Source organism: Pseudopipra pipra, chromosome 11 (assembly GCF_036250125.1).
Source record: "Pseudopipra pipra isolate bDixPip1 chromosome 11, bDixPip1.hap1, whole genome shotgun sequence".
Taxonomy (NCBI): Eukaryota; Metazoa; Chordata; class Aves; order Passeriformes; family Pipridae; genus Pseudopipra; species Pseudopipra pipra.
The window spans coordinates 2,930,072-2,950,105 of record NC_087559.1 but is presented as its reverse complement, the minus strand read 5'-3'; the positions used below and the strand labels follow the sequence as shown (position 1 = coordinate 2,950,105).

Below are 20,034 nucleotides of genomic sequence, written 5' to 3'. Positions count from 1 at the left end.
ACTCTGTGATGGAGCACATTGGGGTTTGATTCAGGGATTCTATATCCCTATGTTCCAGTTTAATAATAAAACCATAAAGCTCTCCTTGTTCATTTTAAGGCTTTGAATAACTTCCCCTGCTGTAATACAGCCTTTGCCAGGGGTATTTCAGAATTTCATGATTCATTCTGCCAAGAAAGTGCAGATGTTGAGGTGGAAGCTCTGCTTTCATTCACATTTTATCATGGATATACTTCATCTGCTATTGACTTCATTTATTTGGAGTTACCTCTGTTGTTGTAGTCTGGAATCAGAAATAAAAACCCATCTCTTTTTTTAAAATAAGTACATATAAGAGTATGACTGTAGCACCACTGAAAACAAGGCTGTGCAGAGAAAATTGCTTTGCTCTACATTATAATTTTTCCAGCCTGTATTTTATGTGGAAACCATTTCCCAGTGATGAGTTTGCAGTGGCAGGAATGGCTGAATTTAGTAAAAAAAGTTCACATCAATTAAATAAATATAATTCTCTGTCTAGATAAATGGGTAGAAGCAGAGAATCTTTTAGGTAGGAAATGCACTTCAGGATCATCCCATGCTCACATCTCTGTTTCTTCATAAAAGGCCTTTTTCCTATGACAGATCTTAAACATGGCCACAGTAACTCAGCTATGAAACCCTGATAGGCAACCTAATATCTTTATCATCTCTTGATAAAATACTGTGGACAATCATGAAGATTCTGGGAAAAAGGCTACTTGCATTGTACTGCAAAATAAAGAATAGTTTAATTTTTGTGGCTTCATCTTAGTTTCATTCCACAGAAGAAAGTGTGGTGTTTTAAGAAAATGAGATTTCTCTCTAATTTTACATTTACAAACATTATTTCTCAAATGACCCACAAACTAATTAATTTACCCTTGAAAATGTCCGTTTCCCAAGGAACGTCAGCCCTCAGAAACGTAATACAAAATAATGTGTTTGCAGAAGCGAAGAAAAATAATTTAATATATCAAAGCTGCTTTTCATCTTGTTACCAGTGTTTCTCGAGGATTACTGAACATGTACTCCATGTTGAGAATTATCACTGTGTGTCCAGAAATTCAAACATTAATGAAAAATTCAGTCAGAGGAAACCTTCCAAATGTGGCTTTATTTTCCAGAAGAGCCAAGAAATAGAGGCTCACCAGTTTTATTACATTTCCGTGGCAATGGGCACATAACTTCTAAAGGCTTTTTGAAAATCTTAACCAGAGGTTCTTACTTTCCTTCATGACCAGAGTAACCATTTGTAACAAATGGGGTTTTAGTTCTCTTTTGCCACAGGCACAGGGAAAAGGAATAACACAAAACCTTGGCCACATGTAACCACTGGTGCTGTTACCAGCAAACCCTTTTTACTCACAGTCAAGAGAATCCAGTGAAATCTGGGTAAAAATTTCCTGATCACTACCCCACCTCTAAATTCTTCTCAGTAGACTTGGTGTACAACAGGCTCACTAATCTCTACAGATTAAAATAATCCCAATTTAGCATTAATTACTTCCTGCACTAAAAGAGCCCAGGAGATGAAGGATGCTTGGGATGCATATTTATACACTTTTAACAGCCAGACAGCAGGGGAAAATTAATGAAAGTTCAACTTTCCAGATGTATTTAGACAGGTATGGTTATAAATGAAGATGCTGCCCACAATTAGTATTTAGCTATTAGACTGCCAGCTTTTTTTATCTAAGTCTGTTTTATAACAGATGTGCTAACTTTTGGAGAACTAGCACTCTTGGAAGTCTTTGGGGGTGGTTTCTATTGTTTTTCCCTTTATACCATAAGCTTCTATAAAAAATGGGTGTTGGGTTGTTCTCATAAATCTTGGAGCCCGGCAGGAATATTGTAAAATTGCAGTTCAGTGTTTAATGTTCATGCAAGTCCCATGGTATGGCTGATAAATAGTGGGGGAAGATGAAAAGTGCTGGTGATATGCCTTTATTACTAATGTTCCTTCTCCCTTATTGGAGATTAAAAACCTCACCCAACTGCTTTCAATTTTCTGAAGCTCATTCCTGCAGCTCTCTGGCCTTCCAGGACGTGGAGATTTTCCTTGTCTGGGTATCTTTGCTTTTATTTTTCAGGATCCCACACTGCTTTTTCTATTCCAGCCCCAGTTAGCCAGGCTTTCCCCTCTGTAGGTCCAATAGCAAGTGTGTAACACAGAACATAAGAAATGGCATGGAAAGAAACCTCATAATCACTGGACACTTGTCCCGAGTTATAAAGGAAAAATCAGTGTTTTGGGATAGGTGATGGTAAATAGGCTGGAGATCATTGGCAAATCCCCAGTCCCAGCTCAGGTTGGGCTCTAACCTCATCCCAGAATGTTCCTCCCAGCCCTGTGCTGCTCCATGTGCCAGGGCACTGGCACAGCTGGAGGATCTGAGACAGCTGAGCAACAACTGGGCAGAAAAAGGGGTATTTTCCAGCCACATCAGCTCCCATTTCTGCTTCTACAAAGAGCTGATCATTCAGAAAGAAGAGGTTGGCACAAGCTAGACATAAATAGGTGGGAGACAGGGCCTAGTTAAGCTGGTTTAAGAATCTGCACAACAAACCACAGCTGTGGGCTACCAGTGAGCTCCAGCTTTAGCTTCCCAGGAATTCAAGATAAATGCTTGCTAGAGTTGTGTACACGCTGGATCATGTGGTTATCATGTCATAAACAAGTGTTTTATGGTATTTAATAGACACTGGGTTGGAGGTTCGTGTTCATTCGTGCTACTTTGTGGGTAATATTTCCATTAAATACATTTTTCTGATGCCTTGATTTTAGAGCGTGTAATTAAAATATACCTGTGGTATCCTGTTGCCTAATTTGCAGTTTGATTAAAAATTATAGCTGGGTTTCACATACTTCATTTAGCAAAAAATTACTGATAGATGGATTAATTTATGCTAATGAGCTGTGCTTCAGTATCAGCAGTATTTCAGCTGGATGTGTTCTCTCTGGGTCCCAATGGGCTACTAATTTAACTGCTTATTGTAATACATGTAGAGTTGCCTTGGAAAACTTATCTTGAACTGCTGCTTTGACTGTGCTTGGATTTGTCTTAATCTTTTTGGTTTTTTTCTCCCTTCAGCTGTCAACTCAGCCTTAATCTCCAGCAGCTTCTTGCTTTGCTTGTTCACTAGTTGGAGTATTAATGAACATTGTTTTACTGCCACTTCTAGTTGGCAGAGCAGTTTTCAAATTATACTGTGTGCTCCACCTTTAGTTTAGACCACTTTGGATAAAACAGGCAAACTGGGCAACTGAGAACAATTAAAGAGTTATTTTTATCAAATGCAGCCGCCCAGTCTCTCTCCTGCCATGGAGGACAGAGACACTCCCATGTTGATGACTAAGAGATCCCTTCATGTCACCCACAGTTCTGAATTGGCTGCTATGAACAGGCTGTTCCTGTTCAGGCATTATGTCCTTTTTTTTTCCACAAATGCTGTTTTGAAAAAGCTTATTTAATACCCCCCAGTCTGAATGCAGACAGAGGTTACAGGAGGTGTTTTGCAAGTATCTAAAACCAAAGCTACTGGAACTTCCCGCCTCTTGATCAAATATTAAACTCATCAGGAACATTTAAGTGCTTAAATATCAATTTAAAAGCGAACTCCAGCTCTATTGAAACGAGGCATTGTGGAGTTTGAAAGGACATGGAAAACTACTGTCAGGAGAGAAATGAGTACAAATCCCGATGTTATTTCTTTCTGTGAGGCAAATAAGAATCCATATCCAGATAACAAGCTGTCTGTGCTTCCCTGCTGAGCTCAGTTCAATGGGAGAAGCATCAAACCCCAGATTATCTTTACACAGCGAGCCCGTTTGCAAGTTGTAATTTTTTAAGCATGCATTAGTTAAAGCAGATCCATAATCCCCCATCAATATTAACTTTCATCCTGGGAGATGTACCAACCCCTCCATAAACATCAGGATTACTTCACTCAGCTCTTTTATTTCATCTGATGGAATATTAAAAAATCAAGCAGGGGGAATGTTTTGGTTTGGTTTGGTTTGGTTTTTTTTTTTACTTTGAGAAATCAAATTGCCTGATGACAAAGGTTGAAAATCCTTGTGTGTGTCCTATTTGTGTGTTCTTTGCCTTGTTTGTGAGTGTGCATTTCACAGGCCTTTTGTTGGATGACTCCCATTAACCAGTGTGACCTGCCTGTGTACATTCCGTAGGTAAAGGGACCGGCAGGATTTCTGATGCAGTCAAACCCACCCAAAAGTTTCACCCCATTGAGGCACTTGAGCCTGGCACTGAGTACACAGTTCGACTAGTGACTAAGAACTGGGTTGATAACAATAGCATTTTTGAAGATGTAATTGAGACAAGGGGGAGAGGTGAGCCATGAAACCCTTCCAGGTGATAAACATTCTGAACGTGACTCCATGTTGAGGTTCCATCTGATGTTCGTGCAGTGAAAAGTCTTCCAAACTCATCATTTTCCCCTGTGATTTGTAAGTTGGCCCTCGCAGTTGAATCCCACGGGAGCACAAACACATCTAAGGTTCTCTGCTGATTCCTGGGCATTACTTGATGCACTGGAACAATCCCAGACCTTTCCAAAGCAGCTTTCCCTCCTGTGGGATTTCGAAAGGGTAGTGCTGTGATATAAATCCATTTGAAGTGGCCAGTCTGGTGATTTGCATGTACTGGGGGCACTTTTAACTCTCTCTCTTTCTCAAAACTGCTTTTGCATGAGAGGCTTAACAACTCTCTGCTCAGCTTTGCTGTGTGGTGTTAATCCTGTGAGTCAACTGCTCTCTCAGAACTACCTTCCTGAAATGTCTGTGTTGTGCCTTGTACACTCTGTGTTCCCCTGAAATCCAAAAATGCCACGCTCTGGACGTGTTTCTGCCTTGCATTTAAGTAGAACACCATAAGTAGTGATAGACTGGTTCAATTAGGATCCAGCAGAGAGCATGTGATGTATTTATGTTATCACAGGGTGATGCCCTTTTCCTCCGATTAATTTTCTTCCTTTTTGCTCCTCTTCCATTTCCCCAAGCCTATGCTGGAATTTACGATGGGATTTCCACCCAGGGGTGGTTCATTGGACTGATGTGTGCCATAGCTCTGCTCACCCTGCTGCTGCTCACCATTTGCTTTGTCAGGAGAAATAAAGGAGGAAAATATTCAGGTAAATGGATTTATTGTCCTTTCGCTGTTTTCCACATGTTAATAACAAACATCCTTCAGCCTTTTCTCTCTGGGGGCAGCAAAGCCTCGAGCACAAACATCCAATTAGGATTTGTAGCTTTTGATAAATATCCACAGAAGGGATTTTAAATGAATACAAGTGAAACTGTGCTCTCTGGGTGAGACAGTGCCGTGTGCTGGTCAGAGAGCTGGCCAAGGCTTTTGATTGAATCTTCAGTGAATCTTCCAGCATTTAATCCAGCCAAAGTTCCTTGTTGGCAGGGCTCCCTGCTCACTTCCCACCTGATAACTGCTGCTTGACACACTGACAGAACTTCCACAGGAAGCCAAACTTAAAAAAAAGTGATTGTTTTGCTAAAAAGAGAATATTTTGTTAAAAGTCATACTATAATTTTTAAAGAAAGGACTTAATTCTAAGTATTGCAGTATAAATCTGGTTGCCCAGAGAGGTGGTAGATTCCCCAGCCCTGGAAAATATTCAATGCCAGGTTGGACAGGGCTTGGAGCAACCTGGGCTAGTGGAAGGTGTCCCTGTCCATGGCAGGGGATGGGACTGGATGAGCTTTGAGGTCCCTTCCAACCAAACCATTCCAGGATCCTATAAACACTTTCTAGCTTTTAAAAAATCAGGGAATAGCCCCGAATTATTGTGTGTCCAGCCAGCTCCAGGTCAGGCTGTGGGTGATGACAGGAGGTTTTCCCAATTCATCTGGGAAAAGAAAAGTCCACGTGGGAACACGACCCACAGATCTGTCCTTTATTTTATTTGCACAGTGAAAGAAAAAGAAGATTTGCATCCAGATCCCGAAGCTCAATCAATAAAAGATGAAATCTTTGGGGAATATAGGTAAATAGGACCTGCTTTCCCAAGCATTTGTGTTTGTGGGGGTTTTGTTTGTTTTCCAAATGCCATCATTGTTTGGGACATTTTTCTAGCATGCAATTAATGCTGTTTTTCATTTTCAAAGCAAACCTCATAGGAGTGGATAAGAGTAGGAATATAAAGGTATATCCACTATACTTCAGTCCATCCAAGCTGGGATATAAGGAAATGTTGATTATGGTGGTTATTTTTCACTTTTTTTTTTTAATAAGCATTGTATGAATAATGTAAATATATATGATAATTTGGGTTCCTGCTGCCCACTGAAGTCATAGAATTAATCCTATGTCTTCAGTGGGTTTCAATCCCAGTCAGGCCCAAATCTGTAATATGTGAAATGCTCATTTTGTGGAAGAAAACAAGGAAAAGTTCGAAATATGGTAAAAAATATAAAAAACCCAAACAAACCTACAGAAATCTCTGTAGCAAGATTGAAATAACCACTTTGGCTGCTTTAAAAAACCTAAGATTTAGAGTAATATGTAATTGTGGTGTGAAGGAAAATGCATCATTATAAGAACCATGCTGGAAAAGTGGTGTCTCTGGCCTTAAGGGCATAAAATTGCTGTTGAAATCCCACTTATATATACTACATTATTTGTACTGGAATAGGGGCTTTTTTTTTTTCTGCATAATTTCATCTTTATTTAATTTTTAATGCTTTCTAATGGGACAAATATTTAGAAAGGTAAGAAAGTCCTGAGGTTAATAACTCTGACCCCCTCCTTTCCCCCTGAAATCCAAACTTGCCTTTTTTATCAGTAGAAATGCCATGTGCAGAAAAGCAGCAAATATTTTTATGTGTTGGTTGCACACATATTGAGTCTATCCTGAAGAAGTGAAGTTCAGATTAATTTTTCTGTCCTTCCTTGGATAACGTTGCCGAAGCTTTGACACTGAGTTGGCATCAGCAAGGGCTGTAACTGAGTAATTATGTACCTAATTCAGAGGCCTAATTGAGTTTTTTTTTAATGTAATCTTTTAATCTGTGTTCCCAACCGCCCCCCAAATGTTGGGTTCAGTCAGGGGAAATCAGGCTGCTCTGGTTCTGAGCAGGAATGGCCAGTGGAATTCCCCTTTTTTCCCTGAATTTTGATGATGGGTCTGTCTTTTTTGTGGAATTTTCATTGAACACAGACTGCACGTGAGCAGAACCAGCCACTGATCCTGCTTTTGTTTTTCCCTGTTCCTCCTCTTTAGCAGAGAGAAAGTCCACCAGTTAAAGACAAAACAACAGCAGAAAAAAGGGGGAAAGGCACTTTTATTGGTACCTAAACTCAAACAGATGCTCCCAAGGCAATGAGATAAAACCTCCAGCTGATGCCTCATCAGTTCACCCGCCCACCTCTGAAGGAAAATTAAATAATTAGGCCCTGAATATTGCCCATTGTTTTGCAAACTGAAAATGTCTCTCTGTAAGGTGCCCAAGACTTGATATGAGCCCTGATGGCTGGAACAAACCCCTCAGATCCTTTCCAGCATTTCCTTTTCTCTCTCCTTCCCTTTCTGTCCGTCCTTCTGCGTGCCCAAGGCAAAAAGGGCAAAAAATTAAACACGTGGGTAGCTTTTATTAATATTTACCTTTTTAACCAATTAATTTGTTGAACAATGATCAAACCCCTCGTGGGGGAGTTCAGGTTGGTGGCACCCACCTGTGTGAGGAGCAGCAGAGCAGGACTCACAGGGTCACATCATCCATGTCACCACCCACTACACATTTCTCCCTCGCTCTTCCCTCTTGCTGCTTTCCTTTCCCAATAAAAAGAGCAGGGTTTTTTGGTTTTTTGGGGGGTTTTTTTTTGCAATGCAAAGCGGGATTTTTGGAAAGGCATCTCTTTATTTTGTAGTGACAGCGATGAAAAGCCGCTGAAAGGCAGCCTCCGGTCACTTAACGGGGACATTAAAGCCACTGAAAGTGCTGATAGTCTGGTAGATTATGGAGAAGGGGAGCATGGGATGTTCAATGAAGATGGTTCATTTATTGGAGCTTATTCTGGATCTAAGGAAAAAGGATCAGTGGAAAGCACTGGGAGTTCTACGGCAACTTTTCCTCTCCACGCCTGAAATATTGGCAGGAATGATTGGTGTTTAATTGTGATATTTATCTCGATCAGCACTCCACAGGTTGCCAATTGAGCTGGTCAGGACCAACCTGACACCCAGGTAATATAAAAAATGAGTCACTGCCACTAAAAGATGATTTTCTATCTTAATTTCTATGTGTTTTCTTCTAAATAAAACAAAAATGAAGAATTATTTGCTATACAAAATGTGTTAGTCTGACCAACCCCGAATTTCTCGGTGTTATATCTGTATCCTTAAATGCTACTCCATGTGTTTCCTAGGTTTGGAATATGTTTCTCTGTGCAGATAATTTTTTCCTGTATGGCAGTTGTCACTTTGTACATGCATTTACGTGTAGAATTCCCACATGTATCATGGCCTCGGTTATAACCTAGGAGTGAGTTATAAACCAAGAAAATCAAATCAAAATAGCAGGTTACTCTGCAAAGTGGCACAATGACCCTATTGAGAAAAATGCTAATTTAAAATACCGGAGAAATATATTCTATATATTGTATAATTTTTCCTGAAGAGTTAAACTCCTTTGTGTATGATACTCTAAAAATTATTTTAGTGGTTACAGCTGACTTCAATTACCAACACTTAGAGATGCAGCTTTATCCACAGCAAAATGTGGATGAAGCTGCTGCCCAGTAGCTGGCACTATTTCCTTAAATAAGTTAAGCTGCAGCATCTTTCCTGTGGCAAGGCAAAACAGGGTTCCCATCCCATCACTCAAAAGTGTTTTAATTTGTTTTCCCCAGTCTCTGCAAGCTGCATTTCTAAGCAAAATACTTGTTGTCTGTCTCATATCTGTATATTTGTGAGCTAGCAAACATTTCCTGGAGACGTTGTACATATGATATTAATATTGACACAAGTAAAGATCAGCCTGGTTTTATTTTAAATGAGACATGTTGCTAGCATGGGTCTGTATAGCTGTGTAGGAATGAATAGAATTGCTTCTCAATATGAGTTTGGACCAGCAAAACTAGTTTTCTGAAAGAGTTTTTGTGTATTCCAGTCATCCCACTCTCACACCTTTCCAGTATCACCTTAAACTAGAGCTACCTGACTTTCAAGAGATCATTTATTTTCAACCTATTCACTGTTAAATAAACAGAAGAAAAAGCAAAGAGAAAATATTATGGTAGAGTTTCTGTTAATATTTTGTTGACTGAATGCTGGTTTAAATTCTTTCCTTTGCCTCCCCAACACTAACTCAGCAAAGCTGTACAGTGCATTTTCTTGGTCTTTTTGTATTGAAATCTCCTGAATCTCTTTTAATAGCATTTGTACTTTTGAATCTGCTAATTTGAGTAGAGTATCGACGTGGCTTCATTTCTTCTTGGGCTTACAAACGACTGTCACTTCCATTAGAATGTTTGTAAACAGTGACTGCAGGAGGAATAGATCCTAAAAGCTATTTTGCATTGTGATGCTAATTAGGCAAATCTCCCCAGTGGCTCCTTCATGGGCTCCATGATTTCAGGGGAGGAAAGCGAGGAAGCAAGAATTCCTCCCGTGGTTCTGAGTTTCCAGTAAGGGCTCCAATTAAGCCCAGTTAGCTGCCCACAGAAATGCAGGTTGTTCCCAGTGGAAAGGCTGTGGATCACACTCAGCTCCCCCGAGGCTGGGGCTGCTCCTCAGAGCTTGGTAATTTCTGGAAGCCTTTGGTGCTCGGTGCTTCTGTATATCTGTGCTTCTTTTTTTTGTTTAATTTTAGCTTTTAAGGGCCTTTCATGTAACCTCTGTTTGGGACAAACAACCCCCAGCCAGCCAGCTCCAAACCCCCATTCAGGCTGTGTACATGAGTATAAAATGATGAGTGGAAACCTGCCCTGAATCAAAAATCACCCCACGCTACATCAGTGACCCAATCATTCACTTTTTATAATTTATAAAGTTTTATATTCTGTATTTCACTCCATCCAAACATGGAAAAATTCCAAAGTGCTTTTCATTTTGCTAAAAAACCCCAAACAACAAATCTTCCTTTTCAAAAGAAGGGAGTGCACAATTGGAGACATGTGAAAATTGGCATCTCAGCAACAGAGACGTTTCCCGGCAGCATCTTTATCTGCTGACTCGTGTCTGCTGCAGCCCAAACCAGATAAAATCTAAGAACTGATTAGGCTTGTGACAATCTTTGCTGCAAGCTTCGAGCTGTTTTTAATGTATTTCCTGTAGGAATCATCTGCACTGATCAAGAGTCTTCTAAATAGGAACTAAATTAGGGAGTAAAATTGGGGTGGGCTCCCCTAAATCCTCCCTGAGCCCTCTGGGCTGGGGATGGGCTGGGTTTGCTCATCCATTTCCTGTGCTTGGGGTCACTGCAGATAAACCAGACTCCTCCTCTCAGCAAATACCTCTGTTAAACAGACACAAACTTCAGATTGTATTAGTGAGTGTCAAATTATGGAATAATGAACACGAATCCCCTGTGCTCCCACTCGCTCTGTTGCTGCTGAGAGGTGTTTATGATGTCCCTGTGATGTGCTGCTTTTCCTATTAAAATTTTAATTCAGATCCTTAAATCTTAATGTTGGTGTTTCATGATGCCTCAGGGCCTAAAAATCCAACAGTGAGGAAAAGATGTGCAGTGGAACCTGTGCAGTGCACACGGATTATTGAGGAAGGTGCCCTGTGAATATTAAACAAATGGCTCAAACTCTCAGGAAATCTCCCTCACCTGAGCTGTTTTCTCTTCCCCAATCATTTATTTCCCTGGTTTTACCTCTCAATGGGCTTTTATTTTCTGCTGGAAGGGTACAGCTCATCCAGTGTTCCCTGGGAAGTGCAGGGCACTGATGGTGTTTTAGAGATTTGCTTTCAAAAATAAATTACCAGAGCAAGGCGAGATTTTCCTGAGGAGTTTTTTGTCATTGTAAGGAGCTGGGCTGAGGTGTTTTTTCTAGATGTTACAGCTGAGAGAAAGTGTGGCCGTGTAGCTCAACAAAAAGCATCACCAACTTTACTGCACATCACAGAAAGATGGAATATCCTGAGCTGGAAAGGACCCATAAGGTCACCAAAGTCCAGCTCCTGGCCCTGCACAGGGCAAGCCCCAAAAATCTCACGATGCTCTGAAATCCTACATTAAGTCACTAAATCCTTTGTTGCTTTTTTTTCCCCCCTCTGGAGAGGAGTGTTTATTAAAATTAGCTGATGGCAATCTGTGGTGATTTCATTAATTAGTACCTGGCAGGGAATGTCAGCCTGTCTGCTGGGAGGAGGGAGTCCAGCTGTGGGAGCAGACAGAGCTGGATTGGGAATCATTAATTATCCCATGCCATGGCTGGGGTCTGGTTCCATTTGGGAATCATTAATTATCCCGTGCCATGGCTGGGGTCTGGTTCTCTTTGGTTGTGATCCACCATTCCATTTTGCCTCAGTCCAAGTGTGAGAGGGGAAATGACACTTTCAGATTTGATATCTAAGTCTAAATCATGTGATTCCAACCAGAAAGGAGGAGGCACTTCCCTGGCCCCACTCATCCAGGTTTGTGGGTTTAAGCAGCCTCTGGAAAGAAGAGAGGGATGGATGTGTCCCAAAAAGTTGTGCAGTTTTGACTGTGCGTGAGATGAAACAAATAAAATCAGCTCTTCCTAAATCATGGGAAAAAACTCTCTGTCCTTTCTCCCAAGTGAACTGTTTGGATTCACAGAGCAGCATAATATTGGTTTGGTATGGACTGTAATCCCAGAACTATTTTTTGCTTTAATTAATATATATATTTATGCATATATAATGTAATTACACAATCAAGAACTTGTAGGAATAGCCCCAGCTTCCTTCTCTGGCAAAATTTGGGGATCCAATCTCCAGAAATCTTCCATTCTCTGCAGTTCAGCAGGAAAACACTCCAGGACTGGTATCAAAGCCCTGCTGGGGCTGGACCTTTAGGAAGAGCAGAATTAGGAATCAAATCTGAAAATGACTTTCCCCCTCTGGATAAAATTGTGTGTTCATGTATAAAAAACCTTCTTTGTAACTCACATCTTAAATGGATCTAATTGGAATATCATTTAATGACTGATATTTGTTCATGTTACACAAATTTTAATGAGCAGCTCTTTTCCTGGTAAGTAATTCCATTGACCGAGTGGGTCAATCCAGTGCATGAGAGGTTTTAATAAAAGTTTTCAGGCCCATATTATTTTTGAGGTGAAAACAAGGACTAGCACAATCTTTCTGTATAAAAAGGTGGGGTTTTTTTAAACGATAAATCCACATTTTGTAAACAAAAGTCAGAATAACCTTCACTGGTCCTCGAGCTTCTGAAAGGAAACCTCCTCCTCATTTTTACAGCCATTATTTTGCAGATGAGAGGTGCAATTAGGTTATTTTACTTGCCTTCAAAAAACAGACCTAAAGAAAGGAAATTCTTCCTGGAGAATTCCCTTTGTTTGCCTGTGGATCGAGCCCTCGGCTGCACCTCTGTCAATGTTTAGGGTTTCAAAATATAAATGCACAAACCGTGTTGGAGCACCAGGACATGTTTACATGGCAGCTCTGGATCTCTCCTGTCCAATCTCAAGTGATCTGCACTGATTTATTCTGGTTTCAGGCAGGAACCCCCCGGTGGGTTTGAGCCAAAGCACACTGTCTGTGTTTCGGTTTTTTATTATTATTATTATTGTTATTGTTGTTATTGTTATTCTTTACACGAGATACTTTGTAATTTCACGAGGAAAAAAAGATCAAAGCAGATGTGGTGTCACCGTCAGGACGTTACTTTCTTGGAGCTAAATGTTGGTGTGCATTGATTAAAGTTTAGAGGAACGTGTTGTATCTGTAGTTGCTGTTTGTACCACGCGGGTGTGCACGTATGGTTCGAAAAGATATTTTCATTTTACATGAAATACAACTTTGCTAATAAAAGTTTGACTTGATGTAATCTTCAAAAGCCTTAGTTGTAATCAGCAAGTTTCTCTTTTGTTTTGGTTTGGAGTATTTTTGGTTTGTTTTTTTTCACCTGAGAGCATTTATTTGCTGGGAATCTGCTTTATTTGTCACCCACAGCTCTCTCTTGTGGTGTGTGGGGGGGGTTTTTTTGCTTCACACCAAGGCTGAGCTGCCCTTGGCTTTCACTGGGACTGTTGGACACCACGGACCAACAACCACGTGGATACAACACCAAGGCAGGATGAACCTGACCTGCAAACACCCCGAATTCAAATTCCTCATTAATTCCATGGTCTGATCATCTCCTGGATCAAACTGTCACCCCAGACACTGTCAGCATCTCTTACATGCTTTATCTACTCTGTTAAGAGCACAGAACCTTTCAGCACACAGAGATCTAAGCTGAGGGACACGTGAAATACTCACAAAAATAACATTATCCAGGTTAAAATCCACTTAGCCATGAAATAGAGGACAAAAGTCAACATACCAGGTGTGAGCAGAGGTGAGAGGACCTGATCCAGTTACACATGGTAGAATACACCTATAAACATCAGCAGGTTGAATTTCTGCTCCTCTTCATTAAAGATCACCAGAATATTTTCAATTTTATAAATATAAATAATTTGACTTATTTTAAAATTGTAAATAAATTATATAAATACCCAGGCACCAGGGATGACAGTAATACTCATTTTTATTTCTTATGCCTTAATTAGGGGAAACTACACTGGTGCTTAAAATCTGAAATCTATATGTTATCCTTGTAAACTATATTTGTCCTTAAAGACTGAAATCTATATGTATTTATTATACAGAAACATAACAACTGTGGTTTGTTTGACAAGGGAAATGGGAGAAAAGCAAAATACCTGTCAAGGAAAATATGAAAGGAGCAAAATACCTTAGTTCTGTTGTTACAGATTATTAAAATGGTCATCCTGTCCCTCCCCTCCCCACAATATTCAGTGTTTTGGGATTTCTTTAATTCTAATCTGCCTGTCCATGGAGAAGGTTCTGCATGTGATGCACCCAGACACACCCACCTGATAACTGAAACATTCAAACTGAGCACTCATTAAAAGCCAGCAGATAAATAAATCCATGGCAGCTGATATTGCAAAATCAATTTATTTCTTTCATGTATTTAACAGGAATCTGAAAGATCTGCTTGATGTCAGGTGTGAGACAAATCACACACACGCAGAATAATCCCTGGTTTCCCATCCTGGTGTGGTTTCTGTGCTATCGTGAGGGTATTCCACTCAATATATTTCTTTTGGCCACGTGTTTTTTGTCGCTTCACTTTAGCAGGAGGGTGTCAGGACTTTTGTAACTCATTCCTCACCTGCAAAAACTCCTGGATATGTTCAGTGGGAACGCAGAACCCAGCAGGGCTGTGCTAACTGGCATTCACCTCTCAGCAAGGCACCAAGGGCATCCCAAGTTTTCTTTTATCCTTACTCACCTCCTGGAATAACGAGATTTACACTTTTCTCAAGAGCATAATGGAGGGGGGAAAGTCTTACAATCATGTGCTTCACTGGAGTGAGGATAAAGATGCTGCTGCCACCCTCAGGTGTGTGGGTTGCACATCCCAGCTCAGCACATCCCACAGCCTCTGCTGACACCCAGCCCCCCAAAGTTTAAGGATAAAATACGGGACTGATATATTTTTAGTTGGTATTTTGCTTTTAATACACGGTTGGCATTATTAGAAGTGGTTTGGGGGCAGAGTATTACTCCTAATGTTCAAACATTTCATTCTGTTCTCCAGTCCCACAACGAAATGTCATCGCTTTTTGACTTTTACCGTCTGTTAATAAGCTTGAAATGCAGAGGAGTCAGTCAGTCACCCAGAGGAAAATGCCAGCAGACTCCCTCCCTGGAAATGTCTAAGCTCTGCAGATTTCTAAGCCTCATTTAACAAGACTTGTGTGTTGTTTTTGCCATGCTCGAAGCCCATATGATGTGGCCAAACCTGCCCAGAAGAGCTGTGCCACCCCAGCCCTGCCTGCAGAAATGGGCACTTCTGGAAAAAAAGCACCACTCTCTTCATTTCAGTGTTTGTGGGTTTTTTCTGTAGAGTTTTACTTCTATGCTGCATATGAAGCCCAGCTTGAAGGTTGCAGCATGTTCTTCCCCATTTGCTTGGAATGTTGAGGAAGGAACATTTCAAAGCAGAAAGCAGGCAGCAGTACCCTGTGTTCAGCTGGTTTTGCTTTTACCCCCTGGTTTCGTTTGGGAGTTCAAAGGCTTCCTGGTGTTATGCTTTTTCAGCATGTTTGCAGTACTTTTTGGACTGAAACCTCTAAAAATTTATGGCTTTGACAGCTGTGCTTCACCTGGGGTGGAGGTGAGGAGGAGTGGGGAGGGTGGGAAGCACTTGGCAGCTGTGGCTCATTTTCAATTGCTTCTCCTGGGGGAAATGCCATACAGGAGATACCTCCTAATTATCCTGGTGACCAGTCAGCCTTCCCTTCCAATTTGGGCTGCACTTCCCCTCCTGGCTGCAGTTCCCATCTCTTCTGGGGTGGGGAAGCCCTCCAGTGGTGTTACAGCTCATCCTGTGGGAGCAGGACTGGGAGGTGATGTCGTATCTCCCGTGTTTCTGCTGGGCTGGGGATGGAAGTGGAGCTGCAGGAAAACCCATGGCTGTGGAGAAGTGACCCAGGCATCCAGGTGAGAACATACTAGCTGTTGGAAAATGGGTTTGGTGCTGCCTTTACTTGGAAGAGTAAGGTGAGGAGATGAGAAGACCTTGCTGGGGAGATTTAGGAGGGCTGTGATCCCAACCAAAGGGTTTTGCTGCATTAGGGCTGGTTTGCAGCCTGTGCTGTGAGATTTTCCCCTTTTTCCTGGCTGGAAAAAGGGTGGCTGCTCTGCTGTTTCCTCTGGAAAAGGTCTGTTGTCATCCCCGAGGTACAGGCCTGCCTCTCCTGCACAGACTTCCTATTTTTCTTCTTCCTTCTGACTCTCCACCAGGGTTTGTCTGTGTCAATCCCTCAACTTTGCTGTCCCCGGGCTTGGAGAAATTCCAGCCTGTTTTGTATCCCTGTGTTCTTCCTCAGCCTGCATTTTCCTCACCACCTGTAACCTCCCTCATCCCTTCAGGGTGGAAGTTGTGTTCCACTGACAGATACACCTGGGATTTTGAACTTACCGTGGATTGGAGCATCTGAGCTGTTCCAGATTTTTTGGTGCCTTAAAAAAAAAAAAAAAAAAAAAAAAAAAAAGCTTTTCAAGCATTTTTTAAGTTTCAAAAAAGAAAAAGGTGAGGGTAATCTGCAGGGTTTAAGGCTCTTTGTAATAAGTTTTCATTCCTGGGAGAGCAGGAGAGTGTGACCTTTGCCATATCCCCAACTCTGTCACTCAGGGTGTGCGAGCCCAGGAGTGCTTGGTTGGACTTCCAGGGAATGTGGATCTCATGGAAAGCTGAGGCTGATGCTGAATATTTAGCTAAAAACACAATAATTTGTTCAAAACTGTTCCCACTTGCTTTTCTGGGTGATATAAAGAAGATTTGTGCAGGTGCTCAGGCCCTCACCAGTTTGTTACTGGTGTGAAGACCTTCCTGAGCCTGGTCCTGGTGTGGGATTTAACCCAGGAATCACTTGTGTCTCTCCCTCCTGTGCATGCTTATATTTTTAAGTGAATACTTTTTATGATTATTTATTAAACAATGAAGAGCATAAATGCAGCTTCTAATAAAAATAAGCTCACCATGTCAGAGGGATGTTACCCTTTATGATTTCAGGCAGTCACTGTTCTAAGCATTTGTTTTCCTCTAAGTGGCAATTTATATGAAACATGCATCGAAAAAAAGAATAAATCCTGGACTATTTAAACTAAAAGTGGAGTAGCAACTTCCAGTGGAGCAGGAGTTCTGGTTAATTATTTATAATTTTGAAAAGAGTACGTTTGCCAAGCTCAGCATGGAACCCAGAGACCACTAAGTAAATAAATTTACACAAAGTGCAGTGAAATCAGATCGTTTGACACAGTAATTCACCTAATTTGAAAAATAATGTCTGGAGGAAAAATAACTGTTGCCAAGAGTAATGTCAGCAAAGGGATCTGGAAGTGGCCATGACAAGTGGAGGGGGAATAGCTCTGGAACAGGGATTTTGAGGAGCACTGGGAGGTGGGGGGAACATCACAGCAGCTGTTAAAGCCACTTGTTTTCGTTGTTTCTTCACCAGGAGTAATTTAAGTGAGTTTTGCCACAAGTTTTTTGAGGAGGAAATGGTTTGCTGGAAAGGGTTTGCTTTGTTTCCTTTCCCACGACCATCAGTTGGGGAGGATTTTTAATTCTTGAGAACTTTCTTGAAGTTTTTTTACTAAGAAAAAAAAGAAAACCGAAAACTATTTTTATTTCATTTTTTAATGATTTCAAGGATGTGACTTATCTAATTCTTAATGGTGTCATGGTTTGTTGTCCTGATATCTCTTAACTTCCAGATTTTATACCTTTTCTGGCTTTTTTTGCATATATTTAGAGCTGGGCTCAGCCACACTCCTGCACAGGTTTTCATTTTGCCAGAGCAGCAGCATCTCCATGGATTTACCTGAATCCAACTTTTCTGAACCCCCCAGCTCCTGGAGTCCCAGGGCTGCAGAGTCATGACTAAGAGGAAGAATTTAACACTTGTGTTTTCAGATTATTTCAATAAGGGGAAAAAATATAAACCCAGTCTACCTCATGGAAGAAAGGTCATCAGGCTCAGCCTGTGGTTTATTGAGAATTCTACAATTTTTGAAAAGAAATAGTTACAAAAGTCCCCTCCTTTTGACTGTATAAAGCCATGGGGAGAATGGAAGAAGATGTTAATTCTTTAAATATGCAGGATTGTGACCTGTCGCTGACTCTGCCTTTCAAAACTGAACATTTAAGTGTCTACAAAAGCCATATTTTGACTAATTTTGGCAAACCTCACAAAAACATGCATTTCTCCGTCCTATTATACATGACTTGAAATTTGTCCACATCTCTCCTCGCTGAATGTTCCCAATACAAATTTTTTCTCCTGTCTGCCATTAAAGTTTCCAGTTTTTAAAGGAAACTTCCAACTCCATGGGCTCGTTTCCTCAGCCCTTTGTCAGGGTCCATTGTACCTGCAGGCTTCTGTCAGCTTGACAAGACAGAGCTGAATCTGTTTCTTCTCAGCATCAAGATAATAACTGCTAAAAATGGATGGATTTTGCTGCTGCTGAAAATGCAGACTAATTCTTACCATAATTATCAAGTCTTTAAATGGTAATTGCACACTGTTACCATCTATCTGCTGTCAAATTTAGTTCAGTAATTGACCTCCTGGTCCAAGAATTAGAGACAGCCTTTGATTATTGGTTCAATTAGTCTTAAAGCATCATGTCTCTTTTCTTTAAGGTATTTTTATCTCTCCAGCCACTCAAAGCAAGTACCAAGAATATCACTAAATATTTCTTACCTTTATCACTATTAGTACTTGATGAGCCTCATTTTTTCAGTATTCAGGTGCATCAATGAGGTTTTTGATGAGAAAGTGTTGACTGCGCTTTTTCTTGGTTTTAACCTTTAGTGACACCTTTTGGGGAGAAGGGAATGGGCTTTTCTACTGTGGCAATGGTGGGGTTGAGCTGCTATATCCCCAGGTGGGTTTGGGCATAGGTCCTGTGGGCTCTGTTGTTCAGATATGCAAAGAAAGGAATATATTTTTTTCCTAGGATTATTATAAGTGAGACTTTCCACAAAAAAAACCACCAGGGCTTGGTTTGGGAGAATGGAAGAAGAGAAATATTGTGTTCTTGTCATCCACAGTCCTGTGGAGAGGGAGAAACCTGTGGAGGTTCATTTGTTCCTCACTTTGTGTACAACAATAGCAGTGCCATGGATTTCAGTAACTTCTGCTCTGATTTTACTCATGTAAATGAAAGAAAATTAATATCAACAAGGGCCAAAAATGTGCATTTTCTCTCTTGTCGTTTATTAACTTTTTTTATTCTTTTTTTAAAAAGAAATTGAAGTCTTTGGACTCCCTGACCAGGGAACATGTTGGGTTTTTTGTGGCAATGCTTATTTTGTAGCTGGGAGATGAGGAGGGAGATGAACAGAGGGAGCAAAACTCACATCCATGTTTATACAAACACTGTACAAGTTGAGCTCAGACTTCCCACTGGATTAGCCACTGACTGGTTTAAGTTGTCTGTGTAAAGGTGAATTTCAAAGCTGAGAAGCAGCTGAAAGGGCAGAGGTTTGAGGTGGAATTAAAGCAGTATATGGAGCCTCATCTTGTCGTGGGGAGAAGAAAAATTCCAACTCCAGTGGTCTAAAACCTGCCCTTCCCTCCCTTTCCCAAACTCATTTTGCCTATGTCTGCACAGGGAGTTTCCCCCTTGCATGTTTTCCCTGTGAAAATTCAGAATATTCCATAAGGGGTTCTGGACAACATATTTTTCTGTTGCTGTTGCACATACAAGTGAATGTCTATAGAGATCTGAAAGAAAAATTATGAAATAAAACAGGAACCTGTTTTCTGGTCCCCACCCTAAAAATGAGCAGTAAAATAAGATGGAACAGAATAAACTCTTTCCCTGCATGTGACAGGTATGTGATCTAGAGTTTTTAATTATTTCCTTGCCATGAAATTTTATTCAGTTCTACCTCAAGTTTAACCATCAGAGGATGAGGCACCTGCAAGTTAAATTTTGCAATCCCCATCCCTCCAGGGTGGTGAAGCCAAGGCAAGTCACACTTGGCTTTTTAATCCCCAGCGATCACCACTTGATAACTCTTCTCGTGAGAGCAAACAATTGCTAAATAGAAACAAATACAGTCTGGAATTTCATATTCCGCAGCGTTCACCTGGTGTTTCAGCTCAGTGTTATTATCCCAAATCCCTTCTGGTCCCCTCTGGAGCACAGGAGGGAGGGTTGCTGTGGTTACACGGGAGAACAGGCACATCCTGCCACGTGCACGGGGGCTCTTCCAGGGAGTGCATCAGGATA

The 20,034-nt window shown here is 41.0% G+C and overlaps 1 protein-coding gene across 13 annotated transcripts in view; it reads left to right on the top strand.

Moving 5' to 3' along the window:
• CHL1 (cell adhesion molecule L1 like) overlaps positions 1 to 13,048 on the top strand; it is a 136,849-nt gene extending 123,801 nt beyond the window's left edge. For 7 of the 13 annotated variants that reach the window (XM_064667152.1, XM_064667157.1, XM_064667151.1 and 4 more), the window contains 4 exons: positions 4,211 to 4,372; positions 5,032 to 5,172; positions 5,967 to 6,039; positions 7,923 to 13,048. In XM_064667152.1, coding sequence (XP_064523222.1) covers positions 4,211 to 4,372; positions 5,032 to 5,172; positions 5,967 to 6,039; positions 7,923 to 8,139 — 593 coding nt within the window. In that variant the 3' untranslated portion in view covers positions 8,140 to 13,048. Of the gene's footprint in view, positions 1 to 4,210; positions 4,373 to 5,031; positions 5,173 to 5,966; positions 6,764 to 7,922 lie in introns of all 13 variants that reach the window. The other 6 variants (XM_064667158.1, XM_064667162.1, XR_010433390.1 and 3 more) reach the window with 5 other exon arrangements.
• The last annotated feature ends 6,986 nt before the right edge of the window (positions 13,049 to 20,034 follow it).